This window comes from Lytechinus pictus, chromosome 7 (genome assembly GCF_037042905.1).
Source record: "Lytechinus pictus isolate F3 Inbred chromosome 7, Lp3.0, whole genome shotgun sequence".
In the NCBI taxonomy this organism is placed as follows: domain Eukaryota; kingdom Metazoa; phylum Echinodermata; class Echinoidea; order Temnopleuroida; family Toxopneustidae; genus Lytechinus; species Lytechinus pictus.
The window spans coordinates 24,151,278-24,176,181 of NC_087251.1; the positions used below are offsets into that span (position 1 = coordinate 24,151,278).

Sequence of the window (24,904 nt, forward strand, 5' to 3'; positions counted from 1 at the left end):
TCAGGGAAAGGGACAGAATATCATATGCATAGGCTTTTATAGTCTACAACAAAATAATTTATTACGTAATCAAAATTTCTCATGTTATAATGTCACCTGTGTAATGGGGAAACGTTATCATGATTATGTAATCACTCAATTACCATTTTGTCTACGCGTAGCCTTTCAAATACCAACAAAACTGTCGATTTTTATTCAAAAATATTTTATTCCACCTTTATGACCAACAGTGTATGAGCCTGTCTAAAAAGCATAATTAAATTATTTTCTTTATACTCATGCTCAATTACAACATACATAATTGACCTTTCAATTCAGTCATGCACAAATTGTTTGTGTCATACTCTTTTTTGAGATCTTATTAGATTTCAGATTACGATGCATACCATGCCATCAAATCTACTCAAGGACATCAGTGCATTATTTATGTTTATACTCTATTACCACATTCAATAGTATTTATATTTGAAAAAAACCTCTTGAATCAAAGTAATACATGAAATAGACAACATCTTGCAAAAATCAGTTTGAGTCAGAAAAAATAATAATGGCATTATATTTGGAGGCTCAAAGTTGTTATCTCTAATAAACTTTTAAAATTGATGTTCTTTCTTTTTCTAAGGCAATGTAAAGTGGTCAATAATCTTACATATATAGTCTTATTTTGATTATATGACTTACAAATTGTATCAAATCTCAGAGGTACTAAATTTTGTCAAGCTCTGCTTCTTTTTTAGTGCCTAGTTTCACATGTTTTCTACATCATGTGTAATCAAGCTATTGATTTTGTATATGTATCTAAGATTTCTTGCCAATTTGTCTCAAACCTTATGCATCATTTTTTGTTATATTGTTACCTTTAACATTTGACACATGAGAAATAAAGACGCTTGTACTGAATTGAACTCTAATTGAAATTATCAACACCTTCTTCTGATTCTGCAAAGACTGTCATTTATTGACTCCAGTTTTCATCCTTGTGGAATGGTAGTCTGAACTTTCATTAATTAGCAAGAGATAATTTCATTTCAAACATCAAAATATAATTGTAATGTTTATTTGCAAGAGGAGTGAACACACACTTACACAAACAATTGTAAACAAATCATTAAAAGTGAGGAGAGCATTAACTCTTACATACAGATAAATTCTAGTTGAGGTAATCATAAAATTGGCTCAAACAGAATGCACAATAATGACCTCAGTATAATTAGGTAGCAAATGATTCTAATAGATTAAAATTTGTTGCGTTATTATAGAAATTAGTGTTGACATCTGTGAGTATTCTGCTCATTTTCAAAGCTATAGTTAGGGCAGGTGCTTATGCACATTTGTAAAATTTTAGTATAATAATTTCTCTGCTAGCAATCATTATTTCACTTCTGACTGGCTTAAATTGTATCAGAACTCATGAAAACATAACTATTGGAACAAAAAAAAACCTATTGTTAAAAATACAATATAAAAAGCCTTTTACAGTCACTTTGAGACAGTTTCTATCATATTCAAATTGGCAACCACATCTGATTTATCATGTTGACAATTGATTCTTTCTAGTTACATTTAAAAGATCATAAATGAAAATATGCCAGCGAGTTTGATACATGAAACATAAGACATATTGAAAGAAATATTTGTTTTTTAAAATGGCTATGGGTAAATAATAATAAAAAAAATTAACTGCATTTAGTATTCTAAAAAATACTGTAGAAAAACTACTGTAACTGCATTTAAACATAGAGGCAACTGAGCATGATAAAGATTGCACATTTCATTTGATAATTCAGAAATGGTTCTGTCAACAGCTTCAGAACTTGTTCATGTTAGAGTACAACACACACACAGGTAAATAGATTTTGAAGAGTAAAATCAAATAACATGTTTTGAAGCAGTTGCACAGACATATTAAATCTACAATGAAAATACAAAAATTTGTCATGTTTGATCCAAAAGGTTGCATGTCCCATGTACTGATGGGAGACTGACCTACTAGCAAATAATTTATTGTTAAGCTATTCATTGATCAGCTTGAGGCAACTAGAAAATGAAAAGCTGATTCTGGTCAATGGATATTGGGTGAATTTTCTTGACAATTAGAGGTGAAAACATTATGGAGAATGTCAAGAATTTAAAATGATATCACTCATTTGCAGGGTTGGGCTAAATTACTTTCTTCAATTACAATTACAAGTACATAATTGAAGAAATGTTCAATTACAATTACTTTTCATTTACAAATACAATTACCAATTACTTTTGTCAATTAAAACTTCAATTGCTTTCTAGAAAAGTCATAACAGACACCAATTTTTATTCTTAACATATTACCACCTATTTACGGAGAAACTGAAAAGATGAAGGTTTAGGTTAAAGAGCACGGATTCTCCCTGTTACTCTCTTTGATGCTGAAGCAGTTGACATGAAAAAGGCCAAGAAATTAAATCATAAATTAAGTAAATTTATTGTAAACTAATTGAATGTAATTAAAAGTAATTGAAGTAAATTACTTTTTTTTTTCAATTACAATTACTTTCCCGTTCAAAACTTCAATTAAATAACAATTACTGGAAAAAATGTAATTAATTACATAATTGATCAACTACCTTGTAATTGAGCCCAACCCTGCTCAATTGTAAGAGAAAAAGAACAACAGAATTGATATATCATGATAACAACATGAGTCAACAATGGTATTGAATGCTGGATTTTGCAAAATATATAATGCTGAACTTCACCTTTAAAAATGTTGACAGGTGAACCATTTGTAAATTGTCCATTTAAAGTAATGATATCAGTTGATGTCTTCTACAGTATGTCCAATCCTCAACACGACATTAGCAATGTCCACAGCCACACAAAATGAATTGAATCTCACAGCAAAGGAGTCCAAGATCAGGCCAGTCCTGTCTCTATCTAGACCCATGGAAGGATTCTGACCATACATCCCATTATGCAATGCAGTCCGATCTGTGCTAGTGGGATCATCATCATTCCTAGTTTCAGTTTTCTCTCCATAAGCAGTGTCAATTGTAGTCATGCTGGCATCTTTGGTAGCTTGCTCTTCCATCCTGTACTCTCCATACTTGAGATTTCCAACAATGCCCCAAGAGCCTTGCCTCATCTGATTGGCTAGCTTCATGCCACAGCCACACCCACCCATCCTCTGCAGCCAATCAGGATCCTCCATGGACTCCCGTGGGATGGACCAGCAGTGATGAGATGTGGAGTCTGTCACAATATGGCTGGTATCTGTACAAGAAGTTGCCATGGTGACTTCCTCTAAGCTGGATGCAAAGGTATCCGATAATTTCAGAAACTGGCTTTTGGAGCACCCTGCATCTCTCCATGTGCTTTCATCCATGTGCATTACCTGTACATTGAATATGTAATACAGAACATGCATAACAATAAAAAAGATAATCATAAGAATTTTCAGTAACTACTTAAAATTGGTTAAAAGCAATGTAAATAACCTCTAAAATAGTTCAAAAGCTATTGTGGAATGTCTTATAGATGGTAACATTCTTATTCTGAATAAGACGAAGTAGTGAACATAAAAAGTATTCATATATAAAAGTAATTTACATAATGCACCATCATCAAGTAAGAAACATCATAGATGTATTATTTTTGCAGGCATCTGTCATCTTAATTTTACCACAATTAATTAATAATCATGAGAAATCACATGTGAAGGGTGAGAGGGATTGGATTCTGACCTGTTCTCTTATATGATGAGCCAGGATAACATGGAGACAGCCTGCTCCAGGGACAGTGGTGGGATCACTCAAGGTCAAGGCCAGGGTATGATGAGCTACATTACAAACATGCTGCTTGTACAGGGGAAAAAAAAGCAATATACTTGACTGTTTAAGTATTATGTGTAAGCAAAGATAAAGTTCTACAACACTGTAAATGGAATTGAACTATTCAAGATATAAAGAATAGGCACACTGAATGAGTGCTGAACAATGTAATTGCAGTCCTATCTTTTCGCACTGAGCATTCAAAAGTGATTTAGGATTCGCTGGACAGGATGTATAAAGACAATATTTAGATCCATTTGATGTAAATGTATATATACCTACTGATACAAGAATGTGTCATTCTAATCATGTATGTATAATCACCTAGCACAAAACTACAATGAACTGGCACAAGTTATCATCTACAACGAGTTCCTCAACTAACCATTTGGTCTAATTGCCACAAATCCCAATTTATAATTTTGTCTAATTTCCAATTCTAAAGGCTCTACTCATTTTGTCTAATATCCATTAGGTCCAACATCACTTTGTAAAGTGGTGCTCAAAGTTAGTGAACCCCACCAGAAAATCAACATATTTAAAGTGTTTGATTTCTACCATGTTTTAGATATTTAATTGTGAAGCCTGGTGATACAATATTCCATTCAATAAATTTTGTTTCTCTGCCGAACATTGTAGTGTTGTCAACATTTAACATGCACTCAGTATGAAGGAGTGCATTGTGTGGTGGGGTTCACTAACTTTTGAGCACAACTGTATATATGATTAGATGAATTAATAATGAACTGAATTCTCATTTGACAAAGTGCAAAAGAGTAAGTAAAGGAAGTGGGTATTAGACCATCTGGGCATTGGACTAAACAACAGTTAGCACCAGTGAGTAAACCAAGTGAAGTCTGGACCAAACAATGGTGTAAGACAATCTGAGGTTTAGACTATCTACGAGAAGAACAAGTGGTTGCAAGCCCATGAATATAGCACGAATTGACATTTACCTTCATTTCCTCCAGACTCTGCTCGGTGTGATTGCATAATACCAGTGTACAAAGTGATGAAGAATGGTTCTGGAGATGAAGATAGCTCCTATCAAACATGACAAGATGTTGGATATCCGACACCTTACCTAAACTGGACGATGGGACTGCGCAGCTGAAAGAACCAAGAACTTCTGCACCTAAAAATGAGAAATGATGAAGACATTGCGTACAGTCAACTTTTAGCTTAGACAAGTAAAACTAATCGGTAAGTCAATTCATGGTGGCTGTTAAGCTCCTCTGGGCTACAATTGATCTGACACTTCTTCAATCAATATCAAAGACCCTTTACAAATAATAAATCATATCCATAAAGTAAATTGAACCTATATTCTTTGCTTCAAGAAACTGAACATGAAGACAATTTTGAATTTTGCAGAGACCACCCAGTTCCAAATACAAAGGTTTAAAATGTGAAATCTGTCCAAAAAATTCTATATTTTATTTAGTATGTTTAAAACTATGACAACATTTAATGCAAGGAATACTCAATCATTTAATTTCCCAATTCAATGATTGAATAATCTATTTAATCAGTATCATTAACCCAGCATTGCTGCAGGCAAAGAAGTGTCAGTATTTACCAGTGACCTGCTGTACTGCTCCAATATGACGGATGGACAGACGATCCATAGCTAACATCCCCTTCTGTCTGAGGTAGCTTTTGATGGATGGGTGTATGACCTTTTGACATGCTATTAATCCAACTCTCATGTCCACAAGCTGATCAAACAGATCCCTCATGGCTTTAAGATTACTAGCTTCAGCTGTCACTCCTGGGGCCAGCTCAAAACTGAAATGACAAATATAAACATTTATAAACATATTGCTTGTACAAGCTGTGTCCTATTGTTCATTTTTCAGGTCCGAAGGTGTATACATAGGTAAGACAATGCAGGCGTGAAACATAGGTGTAATAACTTGCACTTTTGAATATCACATAAAGGAAACAATTTAGAGTACTAGAGAATTATTGTGCTTTTGATCTTGGCTGCATGAAACCTGAGAATTATACTTAGCCTAATGTTTTTGTAATGAATGCAGTAAAATTAATCTCTAACAATTTTCATTCTTCAAAAACTCAATGCATTTGCCTGTAATATTCCAGTAAAAAACACATTATGTATTCCAAACATTTAACCTTTACATACATCTAATATAGAGATTAGTGAAATATGGATACAGTTCACAACTAAATCTTTCAGTAGCTCTGGATGTTTTGTCATTTTTAGTATCTGGTAAACTTAATTAATTTAAATTTGATGACTTCATGACATATCAGAGCTTTTGTCTAAAAGATATCAACAAAGGGCAACATTCCATGTGATACGCCTTTCATCCTTGACATACAAAATATACAAACAAAGACAAAAAGCACACACTAGAATAAACCAACTCTACAGGGTATGTGTTTAGTTAAACTGCTCTAACAATGTCTTACCGAACATCAGTGTATTCTTCACTATCCCCTGACAGAGATATGTTGAACAGCACCACTCTAACACACCCAGCATCAGGTCCAGTCTCTATCCTAGGCACTTGTAAATCCTTAGTAAAGAAAGCAGGAATATCTGGAGCTTCTATCAATATACCTTCTACAATGTGTGACTCTGAAGGCATCTCTCCCTCTACTCCGATGAGTTGGACCTCAGGAATGGTCAGTGGCTGACCGTGGTCTACACTGGGAATGGAGGATATGAAGGATTGTACGATTAATCTTGCTACCAGGCGAAGGTCCCGCTTGACCAGGCCGCACCCTGGCTTTGAAGCAATCACTGGGCGAACAAGAGACAAGAGCGTCTCCATGGAAGCCACATTGACAGGAATCCTACAGCTATCGCTGGACATCATAGTATTCTTGCATATGTCTTGCATTATTTCATTGACAGCTACACACATCATAGGATGTAGTCCTGTCTCCCAGCAACCTTGGATGAGTGAGCATGCCAGAAGAGCAGCATGAAGACCTCCATCTGAATACACTTTCAGATGTCCCTCCACTGCTGTAGATATCATCTTCAGCAGTGGTTTGGATAAGGACAGGGTTGACAGTAGTCTCTGGCTGGAGGAAGTCAGGGTAACATGACCTCCACACTGGTTCTGAATCATTTTCAAGTGCCCTTGCGGTCCGTAGCAAGATTTGATGATGGATTTGAAGGCTTGGAGAGCACGGATGTTGGATGGATGTTGCTGGTCATAAGAGCTGATGCGAGATTGTTCCTTTGGAGTTTGATAGGCCATACTTGTTCCTGGAGATGCAGCACACATCTGGAAAAATAAAATAAAACACTTCTTAATTCAAGGCTAACTCTGATACAAGATCTGCACTCATTTAACTAGTTGGCAGCCATCTTCAACATGATATCATTGTCATCCTTTGAATGTAAAATAAATTCAATGTAGGAAGCTGAGACAGTTAGTCTTATTTTCCAAATAAATCAAATCACCTGAAATTAGGATTAGAATGTGAACACTGACTGATATATCAAAATAAACAGCAACAGATATAATTTCTACATTTTGATAGCTGATTTGCCCAATAGTAAGTACAATTTCATAATATCTTTATAGAACTCAAAAAAGAAACAAGTGGAATGCCTCTGGCCGTCTCACCTGCATCACGCGATTCAATATAGCAGCAGTGCTGATTTTGAAAACTACTATAACTCGCACAAGATGTTCAGTGATACTTGGTTACTCTTATTTCCACGTTTTATGAACTAGACCAATACACTTATAGAGATATGATGGCAATTCAACAAATACCCCCAACGTGGCCAAAGTTCTTTGACCTTACATGACCTTTGAACTTGATCATGTGACCTGAAACTCGCACAGGATGTTCAGTGATACTTGATTACTATTATGTCCAAGTTTTATGAACTAGACCAACACACTTTCAAATTTATGGCTGTAATTCAACAAATACCCCAATTTGGCCAAAGTTCATTGACCCTAAATGACCTTTGACCTTGATCATGTGACCTGAAACTTGCACAGGATGTTCAGTAATACTTGATTACTATTATGTCCAAGTTTCATGAATCAGATCCATAAACTTTCAAAGTTATGATGGTAATTCAACAGATACCCCCAATTCGGCCAAAGTTCATTGACCCTAAATGACCTTTGACCTTGGTCATGTGATGTGAAACTCATGCAGGATGTTCAGTGATACTTGATTAACCTTATGTATAAGTTTCATGAACTAGGTCCATATATTTTCTAAGTTATGATGACATTTCAAAAACTTAACCTTAGGTTAAGATTTTGATGTTGATTCCCCCAACATGGTCTAAGTTCATTGACCCTAAATGACCTTTGACCTTGGTCATGTGACATGAAACTCAGGCAGGATGTTCAGTAATACTTGATTAACCTTATGGCCAAGTTTCATGAACTAGGTCCATATACTTTCTAAGTTATGCTGTCATTTCAAAAACTTAACCTCAGGTTAAGATTTGATGTTGACGCCGCCGTCGCCGCCGCCGCCGTCGCCGTCGGAAAAGCGGCGCCTATAGTCTCACTCTGCTATGCAGGTGAGACAAAAAATATCTTTCCACAAAACATAGAAATTGATTGCAATAAAATTTTACCTTGATCAGCTAGATGATTTACTTCTCATCTTTCCCAATAACAAGTACAGTATCGTGTTCTTTTCTATCCTCAATCCTAGCTGAAGTTTTTGCTATCTTCTGAACATTGTAGATCAAAAGGTGGGTCGTGACCAAAGCAATTCCAACACTCATGAACTTGTGTTCCATTATAATCTTTTTGAGACCCATGGTAATAATATGTCCTTCGGAGATATTAAATTTCAAAAGTTTTTGGTATGTCCTAAATTCTCCACTGATTGCACAGGTATTGGTACTCCAGTGATCTGCAAAAAACAAAAGACAAGAAGTATACATGAACATCAGTCAGTTTTTTTAATTTGTTTTAAAAAGAAGACCAAAATAGACATTTATAGCCAAAGTCCGCAGTCACTTTGAAGAGCATCTACTCAAATCCTTAACTATCAACCTTGTTCACTTGGACAACTCTATAACTAGCCACATCTTTCTCCTGAATAGACCCAGAAACCTTAGTAATTTTCTATTATTTCATTATTTCAGTTTGTAGACACAAATTCAAATAGGCAGTAATTTTGTTATCATCCAGAACCCCACGAAAAAAATAATATACAGCAATAAACTCCTTTATCTATTCAACTGATGTCCTACTATATTACTCTTATAGCTCAACATCTTACTACAAGGATGGAAAATGTTTCCTGCAGCATTCAGATAAACAAGGTTAGATAGTACTTTATTATTCCTGGGTCCTAATCCATGCAAAATCTTGATTTTATCTTGATTGTGTAGTCTTATAATATATCCCTACAAGAAGGAATAATTTCTGCTTATCTTTTCAACATTCACACGGACAAAATTGACAAAGGTACTGGGATCAAAGTAAGCTTCCGAACATTCCTGTCATTAAGTTTAAATTAAAAGTCACAATACATTTTCAACTGTTTTTAAAAAGGATATCATCAAGACACTCGATAAAGTATGTACCGGTATGCATATTGCAGGATGCCTACTGTGTGATTTAGCTCATAATTGGAGGACACTCCCCTTTGCTGACTGTCAAACCTAAAAATACAATACTGAACACATGGGCTCTGCATGCATTATATTCTTTTACATATCATTGCTTTACATTAATATTAAATTAATTTAACAATAATAATGAAGAAATACATCCTCCAAGCAAAATTAATGAGAAAAAAAATTATCAGTGAACTGTCAAATATTGAAAAAAAAATTAAAATAAAAATTACTACTTCCCTTCTCCTTATGAAATACATCCATCTTAAATGGTGAAAATGGGTTCCAAAAATATTGCATTGCTGTTATATATCATTACTTTAAAATGGATAAATTTCACATTTTCTTACTACAGAACTATACTTACGACTAATTGGACTTCTCAGCTGGTGATTTCAAAGCCTTTGATTTGATATAAGCTGGAAGACGATCTGAAATTTTCTTCTTTGAGTGTCCAGCTTCTTTATTGAAGACAGGATCATTGGCAATGTGGAACCATCCAACGTGAATGAGTGAAATACTTATTAATCCTACAAAGAGTACCCTGTTACGAACAAAAAAGTTCTTCTTTGGTGGATTCATGATGCAGGTAACGTTTTCTTTCTCTTTCAGAACTCAAATGCAACAAACTGAAATAAAAGGGTAAAATAAATCAAGATTAGTTTATAACTTTAGATGGAACCTCAGTTCTTCATCTTATTCAGACCAGGAGTACATCAAGTTCAAGTTACCAGAAGTCAGAAGAAACAAGTCTTGAATGACTCTGCAATAGAAAAAAAATATATCTTCAATTCATCATTCGTTAACCAAGTCTAAGACAAATCATGTCCTGATAAAATGAGATTGAGTCCTCCTACTTAAAGCAGCACTCATATCAGGTGGATCTGATTTCTGGGGAGCGTTTCATGAAAGGACTTGTGGGACGTTTTATCCCATTTTCATTACAGATCGAGCATCTTAAACACATAGGAGTAATGCCGAAAATTTGTTCACAAATTATTATTACCTCATATTAAAGCCTCTTTATTTACTAAGTCGTATTTCATCCGACAGTTACCAAAGAAACAGTGCTTCTCAGCACAATCAAGGAAAGTTGTCAGGTCTGACAACCCAAACATGGTCGGGTGTGCGAGGTTATTTTAGCTATCTAAATTCTAACCTCGCACTAGTGTGAGTGCCCATGTCCTCCACCAAAATAAGCCGAATCCAATTCCCATCCACTAACTAAGTCATGAAAGGAGTACTCTACAGAATCAAATTAAGGGCTGAATAAGCACACTATACCCAGCAATCCACAAATTGGCAAAAAGCCTACCTACGATATCATTAGAGTGATATGGTGAAAATTTCTATAATAAATATTTTAGAACAGTTTCTGCTGTCAATTGCTCATGTTTGAGTGGTTAAACTAGCAGTGGGTGTCAGGTAAAAGCTTTATGCTGCATTATTGTTGTATTGCATGATTGGCATGGTTTGAATCCAGCACATGATACATTTTTTTCAGTTGTAAATTGATAACAATTCAGGCAATGCCAATGCCATGCCAATGGTGAATTTATTCAATAAGACAATTATTGTGACATATAGGCCTATTTATTTGACAATGACCGACCATGTCGAAAACCGACAAAATATCATGGACTTGCAGTGGTTGCACTTGATCTTGTGGATATGGCAGCTGAGAGTAAAAGCCTCTCCTAAAAGCCATATTGTTGGCAGAATTAGGAATAACAAATAAATGAATGTTACATCATCCGTCCATTTAATAAGTGAGGTAGCCCCCCCCCCCCCTTCTCTCTCTCCGCCTTACTTACTGGTCACAAGAATATCAATATGTGGGACCGAACAAAATGTGAAATTGGTATGGCAACTTGGAAGATCCGATGGGACCAATACTACTTACCGTAGATTGAAATCATAACATGATTGTGATATATTTAAGAATCCATATTATGTTCCTATTCGATTGGTAGAAATATAAATTATTTAGATCTAGATCTTGTACTTGCCTTTTCAGAAGTTATCAGCTGACAGCGTCGACATCGGCCGCATCGCGCATAAATTTTGGTTACACAAGATCGCTTTGTCATGTCGCCCTCTTATGTTGAGTTAATATGAAGTTGACAAAATGGCAGCGCTCAGTGGAACGTGCGTGAGGCAATGGTTACGATTTTTGGGTACGAATGCAGCAAGAACAAGGACTGCGGATCATAGCACTAACTGTAGAACTTTACCGTCTTCAAATAATCATGCCAGGCTATTAGTTCGCCCATTATCAGTGACTACATTGCTCAGAAATGAGGAAAAACAGCCTAATCAGCCGACGGAAAGTGCGATGCCATTGGTGGCAATGCTCCGCGAGGCCGAGGAGAAGGCGAAACGAGAAACAGAGGATGACCGGAAGAAGAAGGAGGAGCGAAAAAAGAGAACGGCACGCATCCAGAAGTGGGCAATGCGCATCACGGGGGGAATGCTTGTTGGAGCATCATTATTGACTGTTTATGAATTAGGTATCCCGACCTTCACCTTGTTCTTTTTAATCTTTACTTGTCTTTTGAGTCTACTCTAGTCTTAGTACTATTCCTAACCAGTTAGTTATAACATATGTTGATGGGGTGTCCAAACTTCGCGCCCTTTTTCAAAAATATTCATCAGGCACAAAAATTTTTCCACAAAATATTCATAATTTATACAAAACCAATTCAAGAAATAGTTACCACATTGACAGCAAGATCGTAAACTATAAAATCATGGACGAAAATGTAAAGTAGGTCAAGGGGTTTCGCCGGTATCGCGATCTCAAATTTATATTCCGATCGGCGAATGTGCGCTGTGCTGGAAAACCGTTCAGAAAAAGTGTGACCTTATTTCGCGGACCAAAGTTTTTGTGGAAATTAAAAAAAAAACTCAAGCTCAAAAAGTGACATATTTATATCAGATTGATGGCAAAATGCCATAGAATCGGTTAGTACCACATTTAACTCACACTTTTGATGATTTCTGCTTGCAAAATGGTGATATCGTGATGCTTGTTGAGAATATCAGATTTCTTCAAAACGGGCGCTAACGGTGACAAATTTGCCGATCTTTTGCCAATATTTTCATGAATACTGAACTCATCCTAAAGAAACTTACACCGAAGGGTAATTTTAGGTCGCTTTTCACGTTGATGATGTCAGATTTTAAGGATATTGGCTAGTTTTTTAGGTAATGACCGTCCGCGATGTTTGGACTCACTGCCATACTAGATCCGCTGTTTCGGAGGAGTTTTTCAACATTTTCTGATTTTTTTGACGGATGACGGCCATTTGGCCGTAGTAATGGTGGAGCTCCACTGATGCCTTAATTACAGCTTTAATGGAGAAAAGGGTGCGATTTTGCACCCTCCTGTATTACTCCTAAATTTTGCTTTTTGATGGGGGAAAAAAGGAAGAAATGATTAAAGATAAATTTATATTAAATACAATGAATCAGCTTACCTCCTTTCCGAAAAATATGCTGGAAAATAGCGAATTTTGATAAAAAACAAATCAGGATAATATTGGTGAAGGTTTGAGGAAAAACCAACAAAGAATAAACAACTTAGATCTAGGCCTATTTGATTTGTGTCTTTTGTGACGTCATATGCAAGCAGCTTTCCTACATATCATCAATGAGTTGTCATTTTAAATGGATATCTCAGACCAATATTCATTTTTTTTTTCTGCTGTTTTTATAACAAAGTTCTTTTTTTCAGGGTGAACTTCCCTTTGAGTAAAGTAAAGTAAGCTAGATGCTATCTGATATGGGTGACCATATTAATTATTATAACACACATTTTTTATCAATTAGATATTGAAGGTGATGGTGTTATTCAATTTTTAAAAATAATAAGAAGTTCAGTACCACCTAGACATTGGCCAAAGTCAATATGGGTGACAATCTTACATATTGATTGGAGACTTCCTTTGCAAAAGAATTCAACTTGAAGAAACAACAACAACCACTAAACAAGGCAATTTTGTTTCACTGAGGTCAGAAGACTCGGAGCTTCTCAGTTGCTCATTTATTTTATGTGTGGATGATAGGTTCACTTCTTGTCATATTGTTGTTTGCTGCCAGGGTATTCGCTTTGAAGCAAATATGAACCCCCCCCCCCCAAAAAAAAAATGGTCTCTAAATATTTCTTGTGCAGTCATGTTCTAAATTGTATCGAACATATTGAATGAATGATGTGAATGGTCTCTCAAACGATTCCACTTTTATAAACAATAACACCTTCGTCTTTATTGTTATAATTCTTTTCTAACAGTTTTGTACAGTAGGCGAAAGGTCCATGGGTATTTATTTTCTAAATGTAACAGAAATTTCATATTCAAGCCAATTTTTGAACTGTTTTTGTTTTGTTTAGTTGAGACTTCATGCACAATCACCACACCCCCCCCCCCCAAAGAAAAAAGAATATGGATATTAAGGATGATAGTTCAGTTCTTATGCTGTTTTGCCTTTTTCAGAATTGAAAAGCAATGACATATTAATGATAAAACTTTATTATATTGACACATTTGCTCAATGCACTTTGATGCTATATAGAAACATGACCTATGCAAAATATTTACCTTACCCCTTTTTTTATTTGTCGCTGCCCAATATATATTCAATTAAGATACAAATGTTAATTTCAAGTCACTCTTTACATTTCATTCTGGTAAGTTAAGGGGCTTAGCAGGTTAACTCTTTTTTTTTTAAGTCAAACCTTGCAACATTTTACTATATTGTCAACATTTAATGTGACTGTTTGGTAGATGAGGCATTATATATCCTTTTTTAGTTTGTTGCTTAATTCACTGAAGGGATTATTGCCTCATCAGATGAAAAGGAAAGATGCTGCTGGACTGGGTTTAGTTATTCATGTTTACCCATTTGATATAAATAGGATATGAATGAGAACAGAAACAGATTATATTTTTCAGGGCATGTACATGGTAAAATAAATTTCTATAGAACCACCCAATAATAATCACAGTACAGTCAAAGATATTTGTTAATATTGATTATCTACTTATACTATTCCTCTTATTTATTGTTTGGCAGGCCAACCTCAGCTAGATGACCATGGAAAAGTGGTAAGGTTCCAAATATATTTTTTCTTTCATTCATATGAATCGATTTGTGGATATGTACTTATTACGGTATTTCCTTTTTTTTCTAAAAGAAATGCCAATGAGCTATCTTTCTCTTACAAAAGTTGTTATAATTCCTAACAAATCTTGACCACTTTTGGTACAACTGTGATTTTGACATTGAAATATCAACATCTTACTATCAAACAAGCTATCAAAATAGACTAGAGAAAAAAACATTAACTCAACTGTATGTTGTAAATATGATGTGGATAAAATGTATATTACAATTCAAATTGCCCATAGATGCTAAAACGGAAGGAAACACACACACACCCTGAGAATCCCAATATTTTTTTCATTATGAGCAGGAATAAAACTGATTTAGTTTTATTTCGCATCATCACCAGAGATGTTAACACTGCCTATTCCTGGAAAGCATTTCTTTTACTTTATTTTCATTTAATTTGTTTTATGCAGATTGTTGGTGAGTTTGAGAATGATTTCATCGTCTTGGCCTATTTGAAGAGGGCATTTAAAGAAATGAACACCTACAAAACAGTAAGTATTGTTTGAAATTGTGTGCTAGGAATTATAGAAGAAATGTCCAGTGTCTACGAATTCTGGCAGATTAAGATAATGCCCCTTTTTTCAAACAGCACTTTCAAATAAATTATGAAAGTGTCATACAAATGACTTGTAATTTTTGTGTCATTCACAACTTCTGTACATAATTACATGGTTTAAATCTATACAGCTAGTCATAAAAAATAATAATTTGGCTATATTGTCTTAGCCTTCTTCTGGAAAGATTGCTATTTTGAAATTTGCTTTGGTTTATTGATATTATATTTCATGTACAGATGTACTCCTCATTTGGAAAAAAAAGTAAGTGTTGATTTTCTTCTTGATGAATTCTACCTGAATGCTATATGTCATTTACAATTTAATATTTGGTAAGCAATTAGGAAACATTTACTCATGCCCCTCTTTCATTTCTCTCTTTGTCCAGATGATTGCAGAACCATCAGCAGAGAAACTCCTTCCAGATCCTCTTGTAGAACCATATTACCAGCCACCATACACTCTCGTTCTAGAGATGAAAGATGTCCTAGTTCATCCAGAATGGACGGTCAGTTTTACATACTCATATTAATCTATGTGTAGAAAATCCCATCAGGCTATCTCAAAATACATACATTTACTTGGTTCCTGTACATGATCTCATAACTTTTGTTATCACTTTAATGACCAGTACTTTCTGAACTTATACTTGAATTTGTAATTATGTTATTTACAATGTTGAATTCATCTGAGAAATTCACAGAAAGTATAGAAGCTTGCCTCATCTGTTAATGTGAATGGTCCATCTTTGCTATGAAGTGCTTTATTGCAGGGGGGAAAAATTATACAGAGGCTTGGGGTGATTTTGCCCCCAAAATGCTCATAAGAGCCCTAGAAACTGACAAAGAGCCCCACAAAATCCTCATTCACATAGTCTTAAAGCTTATCTGATGTTGCAGGCTCAAGCAGTAGGTCGTCAAAAATAGCCCCTGGAAATAAACATTGATTTTTTTGCCTATAAACATTTTGTGTTTAAATATTTGTCTAAACCTGTTGCTAAGGCAAATTTTTTCTTTGAAAAATGGGTAAGACATTGATTTTGGGGTTGTTTTTCATAATGATTGTCCAAAGCAATTAAAAAAAATTGTTCATAGTTTTCAGTCTTTCACGATTGTCTTTCTAGTATGCCCTCACTTGCATTCAAGATAGGAAAGCAGCTGGATAGTGCTCTATATAACAATATAAACAGAGGCCAAAGTACAGTCACTATAAAAAATTGTAATTTTTGGTATGATATTTAAAGAAGGGGGAGCCAGCCTTAAGAGATGCTATACTTCATATACATAATATACAGTGCGTCCCACAAAAAACGAAACCAAGATTTAGCGATGATTTATCAGAACTTAGTCATAAATACAATAGACAAATGACCTATCATTGTAAAGCTTAGTCTCTTTTTTCTTCTGGTACAACATAGAATATTTATCATTCAAGCATGAGTGAATAAAAACAATTTCAAGAACGGATACCAAAAAGTCATTTGGCAGGGGATATCTGAATTTCATAAAGAGAACCACATGCTTCAATATCTGCTCTTTATTTTGATTCCTCAATCACAGAAAATGGTCAAGAAACAAACTTCTGTTCCTTCGAAACAATGCTTGTATTGCAATAATGCTATTAAATAAACGTGTTTTCACCACTTTCCCACCGAAGCTATCGCATGGTGAACAAAAGACTTAATGCATGGCTGATCGTCAACAAAACAGTGTCGAGTGAGTCTGAATGCTAGCCTGTAAAATCTCTTCATTTATGAAATTATTGAAATTCAACCCTTATTTCAAATAAACAGAACTTTGTTATTACTTGACCAATTTCTGTGATTGAGGTATCAAATTAAAGAGCAGATATTGAACATTTAAAAAATGTAATTTTCTTTTTGAAAGCCAGATACCACCCACCAAGTTACTTTTTGGTATCCTTTCTTCAAATTGTTTTTACTCACTCATGCATAAAGTAAGTGTCTTTATTTTTCTTTATTTCATAATTCAGTATGCAAATGGTTGGAGATTTAAGAAGAGACCTGGAGTAGAATACTTCCTACAGCAAGCCGGCCCACCATTATTTGAAATTGTCATCTACACCTCAGAACAAGGATTTGTAAGTACTGCCTCCAGGGGACTGTTTCATAAATTTGTTTTTTAAGTTATATACAGAACCTTATAAACACTTGGTTGGTTGCAAGTGAAATGTGTGTCTCATTAATTTTGAATAGCATTCGCTAAAGTTTGAACATCTTGATGTTGATTATTATTCTGTGCAGTTTCAGGGAACATATATTTTTTTGTTTTATTCTAAACCTAGTTTCCCAAATCGATATTTGGAAATAAAGTCGAGCTTTCTTAAGCTGTCGGGAAAATAATTTTGCTTTCATTTTGGCATGTCTAATTATAGTCATTCATAATGTAATGCATAAATTGTACAAATGCTTGTAAAGCATGACTCTTTATCGGGTGACGCAACATTTGCTCCTGCGACATTTAATCTGGTGTTAATGTCTCAGAGGGCATAAGGTAAGAGTTTGGATTGTAATAGAGTTTTATTTAGAATAGTTTAAAGATATGAATTAGGGTTTATTTAGGTTTAGAGGTTAGATTTTATGTTTGGCGTAACGTGTAGATTTTCCATCAGAGCAATTGTCGCTGGAGCAAATGTCATGGAAAACTTTATTGTTCGTTCATCTGTTGAGAAGTGAAAGGGCATTTTCACGCACTGAACTTATTAAGGTTTAGTAAGGGAAGATTGTACATGAAATCCGATAGAGCACCCTTTTTTAATAAAAAATTTTAGTAAAAACTTTTCTATGAAATTATTAATTTTTTAACAGAAAGCAATATTGAAATATATCCTGAAATATTTGTCCAATTCCATGCTTGAAAGTTGGTTCATATAAAAAAGTAAATATTGGTTGACCCAATTAAATTGAGATATCTTGATTTTAAACTTTACCCGTTTTTATTACATTTTAGATGACATCTCACACAACATACATTCCAAATCTTTCATTTTATCTGATAATGGTTAAAGCTTAGAAAATTGATAATCTTTTGATTTACCAAAGCTTGAAGTGCCTTTTGATTCAAGTCAATATCAATAGTACATTTAAGAATATGATGTAAGATTTATCTCAGAATTTGAATCTACTTCATATTAGAAACGATTCATTGAAATCAAAAGTCTTTTGGGGAATTTAATTACAAGTGCATCTTTAATGTGTATCCCATATTGTATTACTTTGCATACCAAATAGTATTAGACAGTGCAAGAGGTCTGATTAAAGCAATAATTTTCTTATATTGGAATTGTTGCTTTATAATAATCAGGTACTTTTTGTTGGGTTATATGACAATGCTTAACCTAGCCTTGAGGACTCTGCGATGATATTAAAAAATATTTTTACATATACTTTTACATCATGAAGCCTCAAAACCCTCCCCATACATGCCTAAGCCAACAAATTTATGTGATTTCTAGCTTTAAAGATGGATTTCCTAGGGAAATCCATCCGTGTTTATATGTCCTGCTTAGGCATGTATGGGGAGTGTTTCAAGGCTTCGTGATGTAAAAGTATGTTTATAAATATCATCACGGAGTCCTCAAGGCTATGCTTAACCCACTCTCAGTTTACACTGGTTTTGACAAAAGTAAGCTAGACCGACCAAAAGTACCAATAGCCCCACATGAGCTTGCCTTGAATAATGGAAGGGCTAACTCCTTACAGCGTACTTGATTTTATAGTACACAAGCTGGTACCGGACTGAAAATAATGTGTGTGAAAAGAAAACAAATGTCAGGCAACCATAAAAATCCTAATTGGATAATTTTTTGTTGTTAAATACGAATCAGATTTGTTTACATCAGATTATTTTCATGTGCTATTGTTTCATGTTTCAGACTGCATTTCCCATCCTGGATTCCTTAGATCCTAAGGGTTGTATCATGTATAGACTATTCAGAGATGCAACCAAGTATGTCAACGGTCATCATGTCAAGGTTTGGCATTTTATTTATTTTTCTTAATGATACTCTGACTCCTTCATTACTTAAATTTTTAGCAGATATTTAAAAAAGATAGCATCATAGGTATGTTATAACTGTAGGATCATTATACAACTGGGTTAGTATTTATTTTAAACTAGAAAAGGAAATCTACCCACAATTTGAATTCTGTTTTCTTGCAGAAAAATTAGAGAAACATAAGGAATCAATTAGATCAACTTTAAAAAAAGAAGTTATGAATGCCTAACAGTTACTTTATGCATCACATTATTATCTTATTATCTTATTCATCTTTATGTTATATGTTGTTCATTTTATATTTTCATTTATATTCTCAGAAAGATTATCCAATGAATTAATTGTGCATAAAAAAAATTCAGACACATTAATTGTACACAATTCTGTGTAAAGATCAGCCTTGGGTAAAGTTTTAGATATTGAATGTTTAGAATTTTACAACATATAGGAGAGCAGGTAGCAAGAAAAATCACAAAATTGAAACTGAAAAACAACAAAATGTTATTTTCTAATAGATTTTTGTACAAATTTCATTTATCAGGAGTCATATTTTTAAACCCTTCTTGTTACAGGATTTGTCAAGTTTGAATCGTGATCTTTCCAAGGTAATCATCGTTGATTGCAATGCTAGGTCATATCAGCTACAACCCAAGAATGCTCTTGGTCTCAAGAAATGGGAAGGCAATGATGATGACAGGACTCTCTTTGAATTAGCTGCTTTCCTTAGAAGTAAGTTTTCACTACTAGTCAGGTCTTTTAATGCTCCTTTTAGATTGCCTAGATGAGATTTCAAGAAAAAATAAAGTAGCAAACTTGATTACAAAAGCATCTGTTGCTAATGTCTCTATTACATAAAAAAATGTCATACAAAATTGAAATAGCATTAGTCAAAACTAAATATTTAAAGTATAGTTTGTTTTTAGTACCTTAAGAAATATTGTCTCTTTTCACTTTTGTCACATCTGTTCCTTAATATTTACTTGATATTCCATGGCATTTTAGGTTAGAATATCATCTGTATTTGTTTCATTATGTGCTTTCCACATGCAAACATGAATTAAATCAAGAAAAAAAAGTAGGGTTCTTTAAAGATATGCTATGTGTGGGATTTGTCAGCCAGGCAACTCTGCCTATTCCAATTTTCAAGGAAGGTATTGAGCTAGATTGAAGGCTAGTCTCTGCAAGGGGTGATGGATATTTTTTTTGTCTGCATGGCCTTTAGGAATTAAAGGGGAAAGCAATCGCGAGATACTGTAGAATGCGCGATTCCGTAAGCCCCATTCAATTGTACACAAACCTTGTATGTCATGGGTGTTCGTCGGACTAGTCAAGCAATCTCGGAATGTTTCCGAAAACATCTGAAAGTGACCAAAGTTTGAGGCTACACGTTCAGAAAATTCGCAGCTTGCGCTCTCACTGGATGCGAGCTTGACGAAGCTGATCGATTGCACCGAACACCTAGCCTAGCTAGCTAGCTGTTTAGCCTGCCGCGGGGCACCGTGAGGATATTTCATGTGCATGTATGCTGCAATTATGTGAGTGTTGACAGACCGAGTGAGGTAAATTCAACCAAAGACAGCAGAATGTGGCAATAATGGATTCGTTAGAGGCCGAAAAAAGGACAAAACCCAGTGCAAGGATATATCTTCACAATGCTTACAAAGAGTGGGTCCGACAAAGGGACAGCTTTCTTAAATCCCGGCCCAGAAGCAGGCTTGGGCAATCTGATGAAGAGTTCGCCCTCCACCTTCTCCATGGCCATGGCTTTAGTGGACTACATGGCTTGCAGGCCCACAGCCCGGCAGGGGTAGCTTGCATGCAGCTGCATACGCGCCGCAGCGAAATCGAATAGCCGAGATATCCCAATTCGTTCAGTTCAATTTCACTGGTCCTAAATATGGAGATTATAATGCCTTCAGTCCAGAGAAAGCGAATTGCTCGCAAATACATGAATTACCCCTGGCTGGATGCTTTAATAGAGGATTTGGTAACCTCACCGCATTGGTCAACCTTTTGTCAATTTTGACATAGAATTGTGTGAGATCAGTTTGCAATTAAACTGAATCTCTATAGTTGATGTAGAAACTCCTAGTTCTTGAAAGGAGAGATGAGAATGAATGCTGTGATAGTCACATCCCATCCCATAAAGTTGATATAGAAACTCCTAGTTCTTTAAAGGAGAGATGAGAATGAATGCTGTGATAGTCACATCCCATCCCATAAAGTTGATATAGAAACTCCTAGTTCTTTAAAGGAGAGATGAGAATGAATGCTGTGATAGTCACATCCCATCCCATAAAGTTGATGTAGAAACTCCTAGTTCTTGAAAGGAGAGATGAGAATGAATGCTGTGATAGTCACATCCCATCCCATAAAGTTGATATAGAAACTCCTAGTTCTTTAAAGGAGAGATGAGAATGAATGCTGTGATAGTCACATCCCATCCCATAAAGTTGATATAGAAACTCCTAGTTCTTTAAAGGAGAGATGAGAATGAATGCTGTGATAGTCACATCCCATCCCATAAAGTTGATATAGAAACTCCTAGTTCTTTAAAGGAGAGATGAGAATTAATGCTGTGATAGTCACATCCCATCCCATAAAGTTGATATAGAAACTCCTAGTTCTTTAAAGGAGAGATGAGAATGAATGCTGTGATAGTCACATCCCATCCCATAAAGTTGATATAGAAACTCCTAGTTGTTGAAAGGAGAGATGAGAATGAATGCTGTGATAGTCACATCCCATCCCATAAAGTTGATGTAGAAACTCCTAGTTCTTTAAAGGAGAGATGAGAATGAATGCTGTGATAGTCACATCCCATCCCATAAAGTTGATATAGAAACTCGTAGTTCTTTAAAGGAGAGATGAGAATGAATGCTGTGATAGTCACATCCCATCCCATAAAGTTGATATAGAAACTCCTAGTTCTTTAAAGGAGAGATGAGAATGAATGCTGTGATAGTCACATCCCATCCCATAAAGTTGATGTAGAAACTCCTAGCTCTTTAAAGGAGAGATGAGAATGAATGCTGTGATAGTCACATCCCATCCCATAAAGTTGATATAGAAACTCCTAGTTCTTTAAAGGAGAGATGAGAATGAATGCTGTGATAGTCACATCCCATCCCATAAAGTTGATATAGAAACTCCTAGTTCTTTAAAGGAGAGATGAGAATGAATGCTGTGATAGTCACATCCCATCCCATAAAGTTGATATAGAAACTCCTAGTTCTTGAAAGGAGAGATGAGAATGAATGCTGTGATAGTCACATCCCATCCCATAAAGTTGATATAGAAACTCCTAGTTCTTGAAAGGAGAGATGAGAATGAATGCTGTGATAGTCACATCCCATCCCATAAAGTTGATATAGAAACTCCTAGTTCTTTAAAGGAGAGATGAGAATGAATGCTGTGATAGTCACATCCCATCCCATAAAGTTGATATAGAAACTCCTAGTTCTTTAAAGGAGAGATGAGAATGAATGCTGTGATAGTCACATCCCATCCCATATAGTTGATATAGAAACTCCTAGTTCTTGAAAGGAGAGATGAGAATGAATGCTGTGATAGTCACATCCCATCCCATAAAGTTGATGTAGAAACTCCTAGTTCTTTAAAGGAGAGATGAGAATGAATGCTGTGATAGTCACATCCCATCCCATAAAGTTGATATAGAAACTCCTAGTTCTTGAAAGGAGAGATGAGAATGAATGCTGTGATAGTCACATCCCATCCCATAAAGTTGATATAGAAACTCCTAGTTCTTTAAAGGAGAGATGAGAATGAATGCTGTGATAGTCACATCCCATCCCATAAAGTTGATATAGAAACTCCTAGTTCTTGAAAGGAGAGATGAGAATGAATGCTGTGATAGTCACATCCCATCCCATAAAGTTGATATAGAAACTCCTAGTTCTTGAAAGGAGAGATGAGAATGAATGCTGTGATAGATGCTGTGATAGTCACATCCCATCCCATAAAGTTGATATAGAAACTCCTAGTTCTTTAAAGGAGAGATGAGAATGAATGCTGTGATAGTCACATCCCATCCCATAAAGTTGATATAGAAACTCCTAGTTCTTTAAAGGAGAGATGAGAATGAATGCTGTGATAGTCACATCCCATCCCATAAAGTTGATATAGAAACTCCTAGTTCTTTAAAGGAGAGATGAGAATGAATGCTGTGATAGTCACATCCCATCCCATAAAGTTGATATAGAAACTCCTAGTTCTTTAAAGGAGAGAAGAGAATGAATGCTGTGATAGTCACATCCCATCCCATAAAGTTGATATAGAAACTCCTAGTTCTTTAAAGGAGAGATGAGAATGAATGCTGTGATAGTCACATCCCATCCCATAAAGTTGATATAGAAACTCCTAGTTCTTGAAAGGAGAGATGAGAATGAATGCTGTGATAGTCACATCCCATCCCATAAAGTTGATGTAGAAACTCCTAGTTCTTTAAAGGAGAGATGAGAATGAATGCTGTGATAGTCACATCCCATCCCATAAAGTTGATATAGAAACTCCTAGTTCTTTAAAGGAGAGATGAGAATGAATGCTGTGATAGTCACATCCCATCCCATAAAGTTGATATAGAAACTCCTAGTTCTTGAAAGGAGAGATGAGAATGAATGCTGTGATAGTCACATCCCATCCCATAAAGTTGATGTAGAAACTCCTAGTTCTTTAAAGGAGAGATGAGAATGAATGCTGTGATAGTCACATCCCATCCCATAAAGTTGATATAGAAACTCCTAGTTCTTGAAAGGAGAGATGAGAATGAATGCTGTGATAGTCACATCCCATCCCATAAAGTTGATATAGAAACTCCTAGTTCTTTAAAGGAGAGATGAGAATGAATGCTGTGATAGTCACATCCCATCCCATAAAGTTGATATAGAAACTCCTAGTTCTTTAAAGGAGAGAAGAGAATGAATGCTGTGATAGTCACATCCCATCCCATAAAGTTGATATAGAAACTCCTAGTTCTTTAAAGGAGAGATGAGAATGAATGCTGTGATAGTCACATCCCATCCCATAAAGTTGATATAGAAACTCCTAGTTCTTGAAAGGAGAGATGAGAATGAATGCTGTGATAGTCACATCCCATCCCATAAAGTTGATGTAGAAACTCCTAGTTCTTGAAAGGAGAGATGAGAATGAATGCTGTGATAGTCACATCCCATCCCATAAAGTTGATGTAGAAACTCCTAGTTCTTGAAAGGAGAGATGAGAATGAATGCTGTGATAGTCACATCCCATCCCATAAAGTTGATATAGAAACTCCTAGTTCTTTAAAGGAGAGATGAGAATGAATGCTGTGATAGTCACATCCCCCATAAACTAAAAATGTGCCTTGTAGAATGATCACCTATGTCAGAGAAACAAATCTTCAGTCATAATTTCAATCAGTTTGATATACTATGTTAGGCTATTTCTTTAAAAGATGACCATGATTATAAAGTATGAAAAATATTGATCTATATCACTCTCTTACAGTGATTCCTAAACATCAATGGTATTCAATTTTGCTGACGTTATTAGATGATTTACAAAAAAAAAAATTCTCATATTTTCTTCCCTTTGCGAAGCCATTGCTGCTAGTAATGTTGAAGATGTCAGGACAGTACTGGAATTCTACCAACAGTTTGATGACCCAATGGAAGCTTTCAGGATTAACCAGGCTAGATTACAGGTCAGAATAATTATATCATATTGACTGTCCTGAAAGGGATACCACACGTATATATTTCCCAAAGTAG

The 24,904-nt window shown here is 35.2% G+C and overlaps 2 protein-coding genes across 3 annotated transcripts in view; one reads left to right on the forward strand and one right to left on the reverse strand.

Annotated features, from left to right (window-relative positions):
- LOC129264715 (molecular chaperone MKKS-like) lies at nt 1-11,758 on the reverse strand. Of its 2 annotated transcripts, none has more exons than XM_064102289.1 (8): nt 11,403-11,758; nt 9,761-10,022; nt 8,398-8,681; nt 6,243-7,069; nt 5,386-5,594; nt 4,763-4,941; nt 3,720-3,830; nt 1-3,370 (listed from the first exon to the last, which is right to left on the reverse strand). In XM_064102289.1, the coding sequence occupies exons 4-8, from the start codon at nt 7,067-7,069 to the stop codon at nt 2,792-2,794; spliced, it is 1,905 nt and encodes a 634-aa protein (XP_063958359.1). In that variant the 5' UTR covers nt 8,398-8,681; nt 9,761-10,022; nt 11,403-11,758; the 3' UTR covers nt 1-2,791. The 2 variants fall into 2 exon arrangements, with proteins under 2 accessions (XP_063958359.1, XP_063958360.1); XM_064102290.1 differs by having other exon boundaries at nt 11,297-11,496.
- LOC129264712 (mitochondrial import inner membrane translocase subunit TIM50-like) overlaps nt 11,187-24,904 on the forward strand; it is a 19,238-nt gene continuing 5,520 nt past the window's right edge. The window contains exons 1-8 of the mRNA XM_054902635.2: nt 11,187-11,903; nt 14,467-14,498; nt 14,976-15,056; nt 15,508-15,627; nt 17,112-17,219; nt 19,014-19,112; nt 19,709-19,865; nt 24,734-24,837. Coding sequence (XP_054758610.2) covers nt 11,522-11,903; nt 14,467-14,498; nt 14,976-15,056; nt 15,508-15,627; nt 17,112-17,219; nt 19,014-19,112; nt 19,709-19,865; nt 24,734-24,837 — 1,083 coding nt within the window. The 5' untranslated portion in view covers nt 11,187-11,521. The remainder of the gene's footprint in view (nt 11,904-14,466; nt 14,499-14,975; nt 15,057-15,507; nt 15,628-17,111; nt 17,220-19,013; nt 19,113-19,708; nt 19,866-24,733; nt 24,838-24,904) is intronic.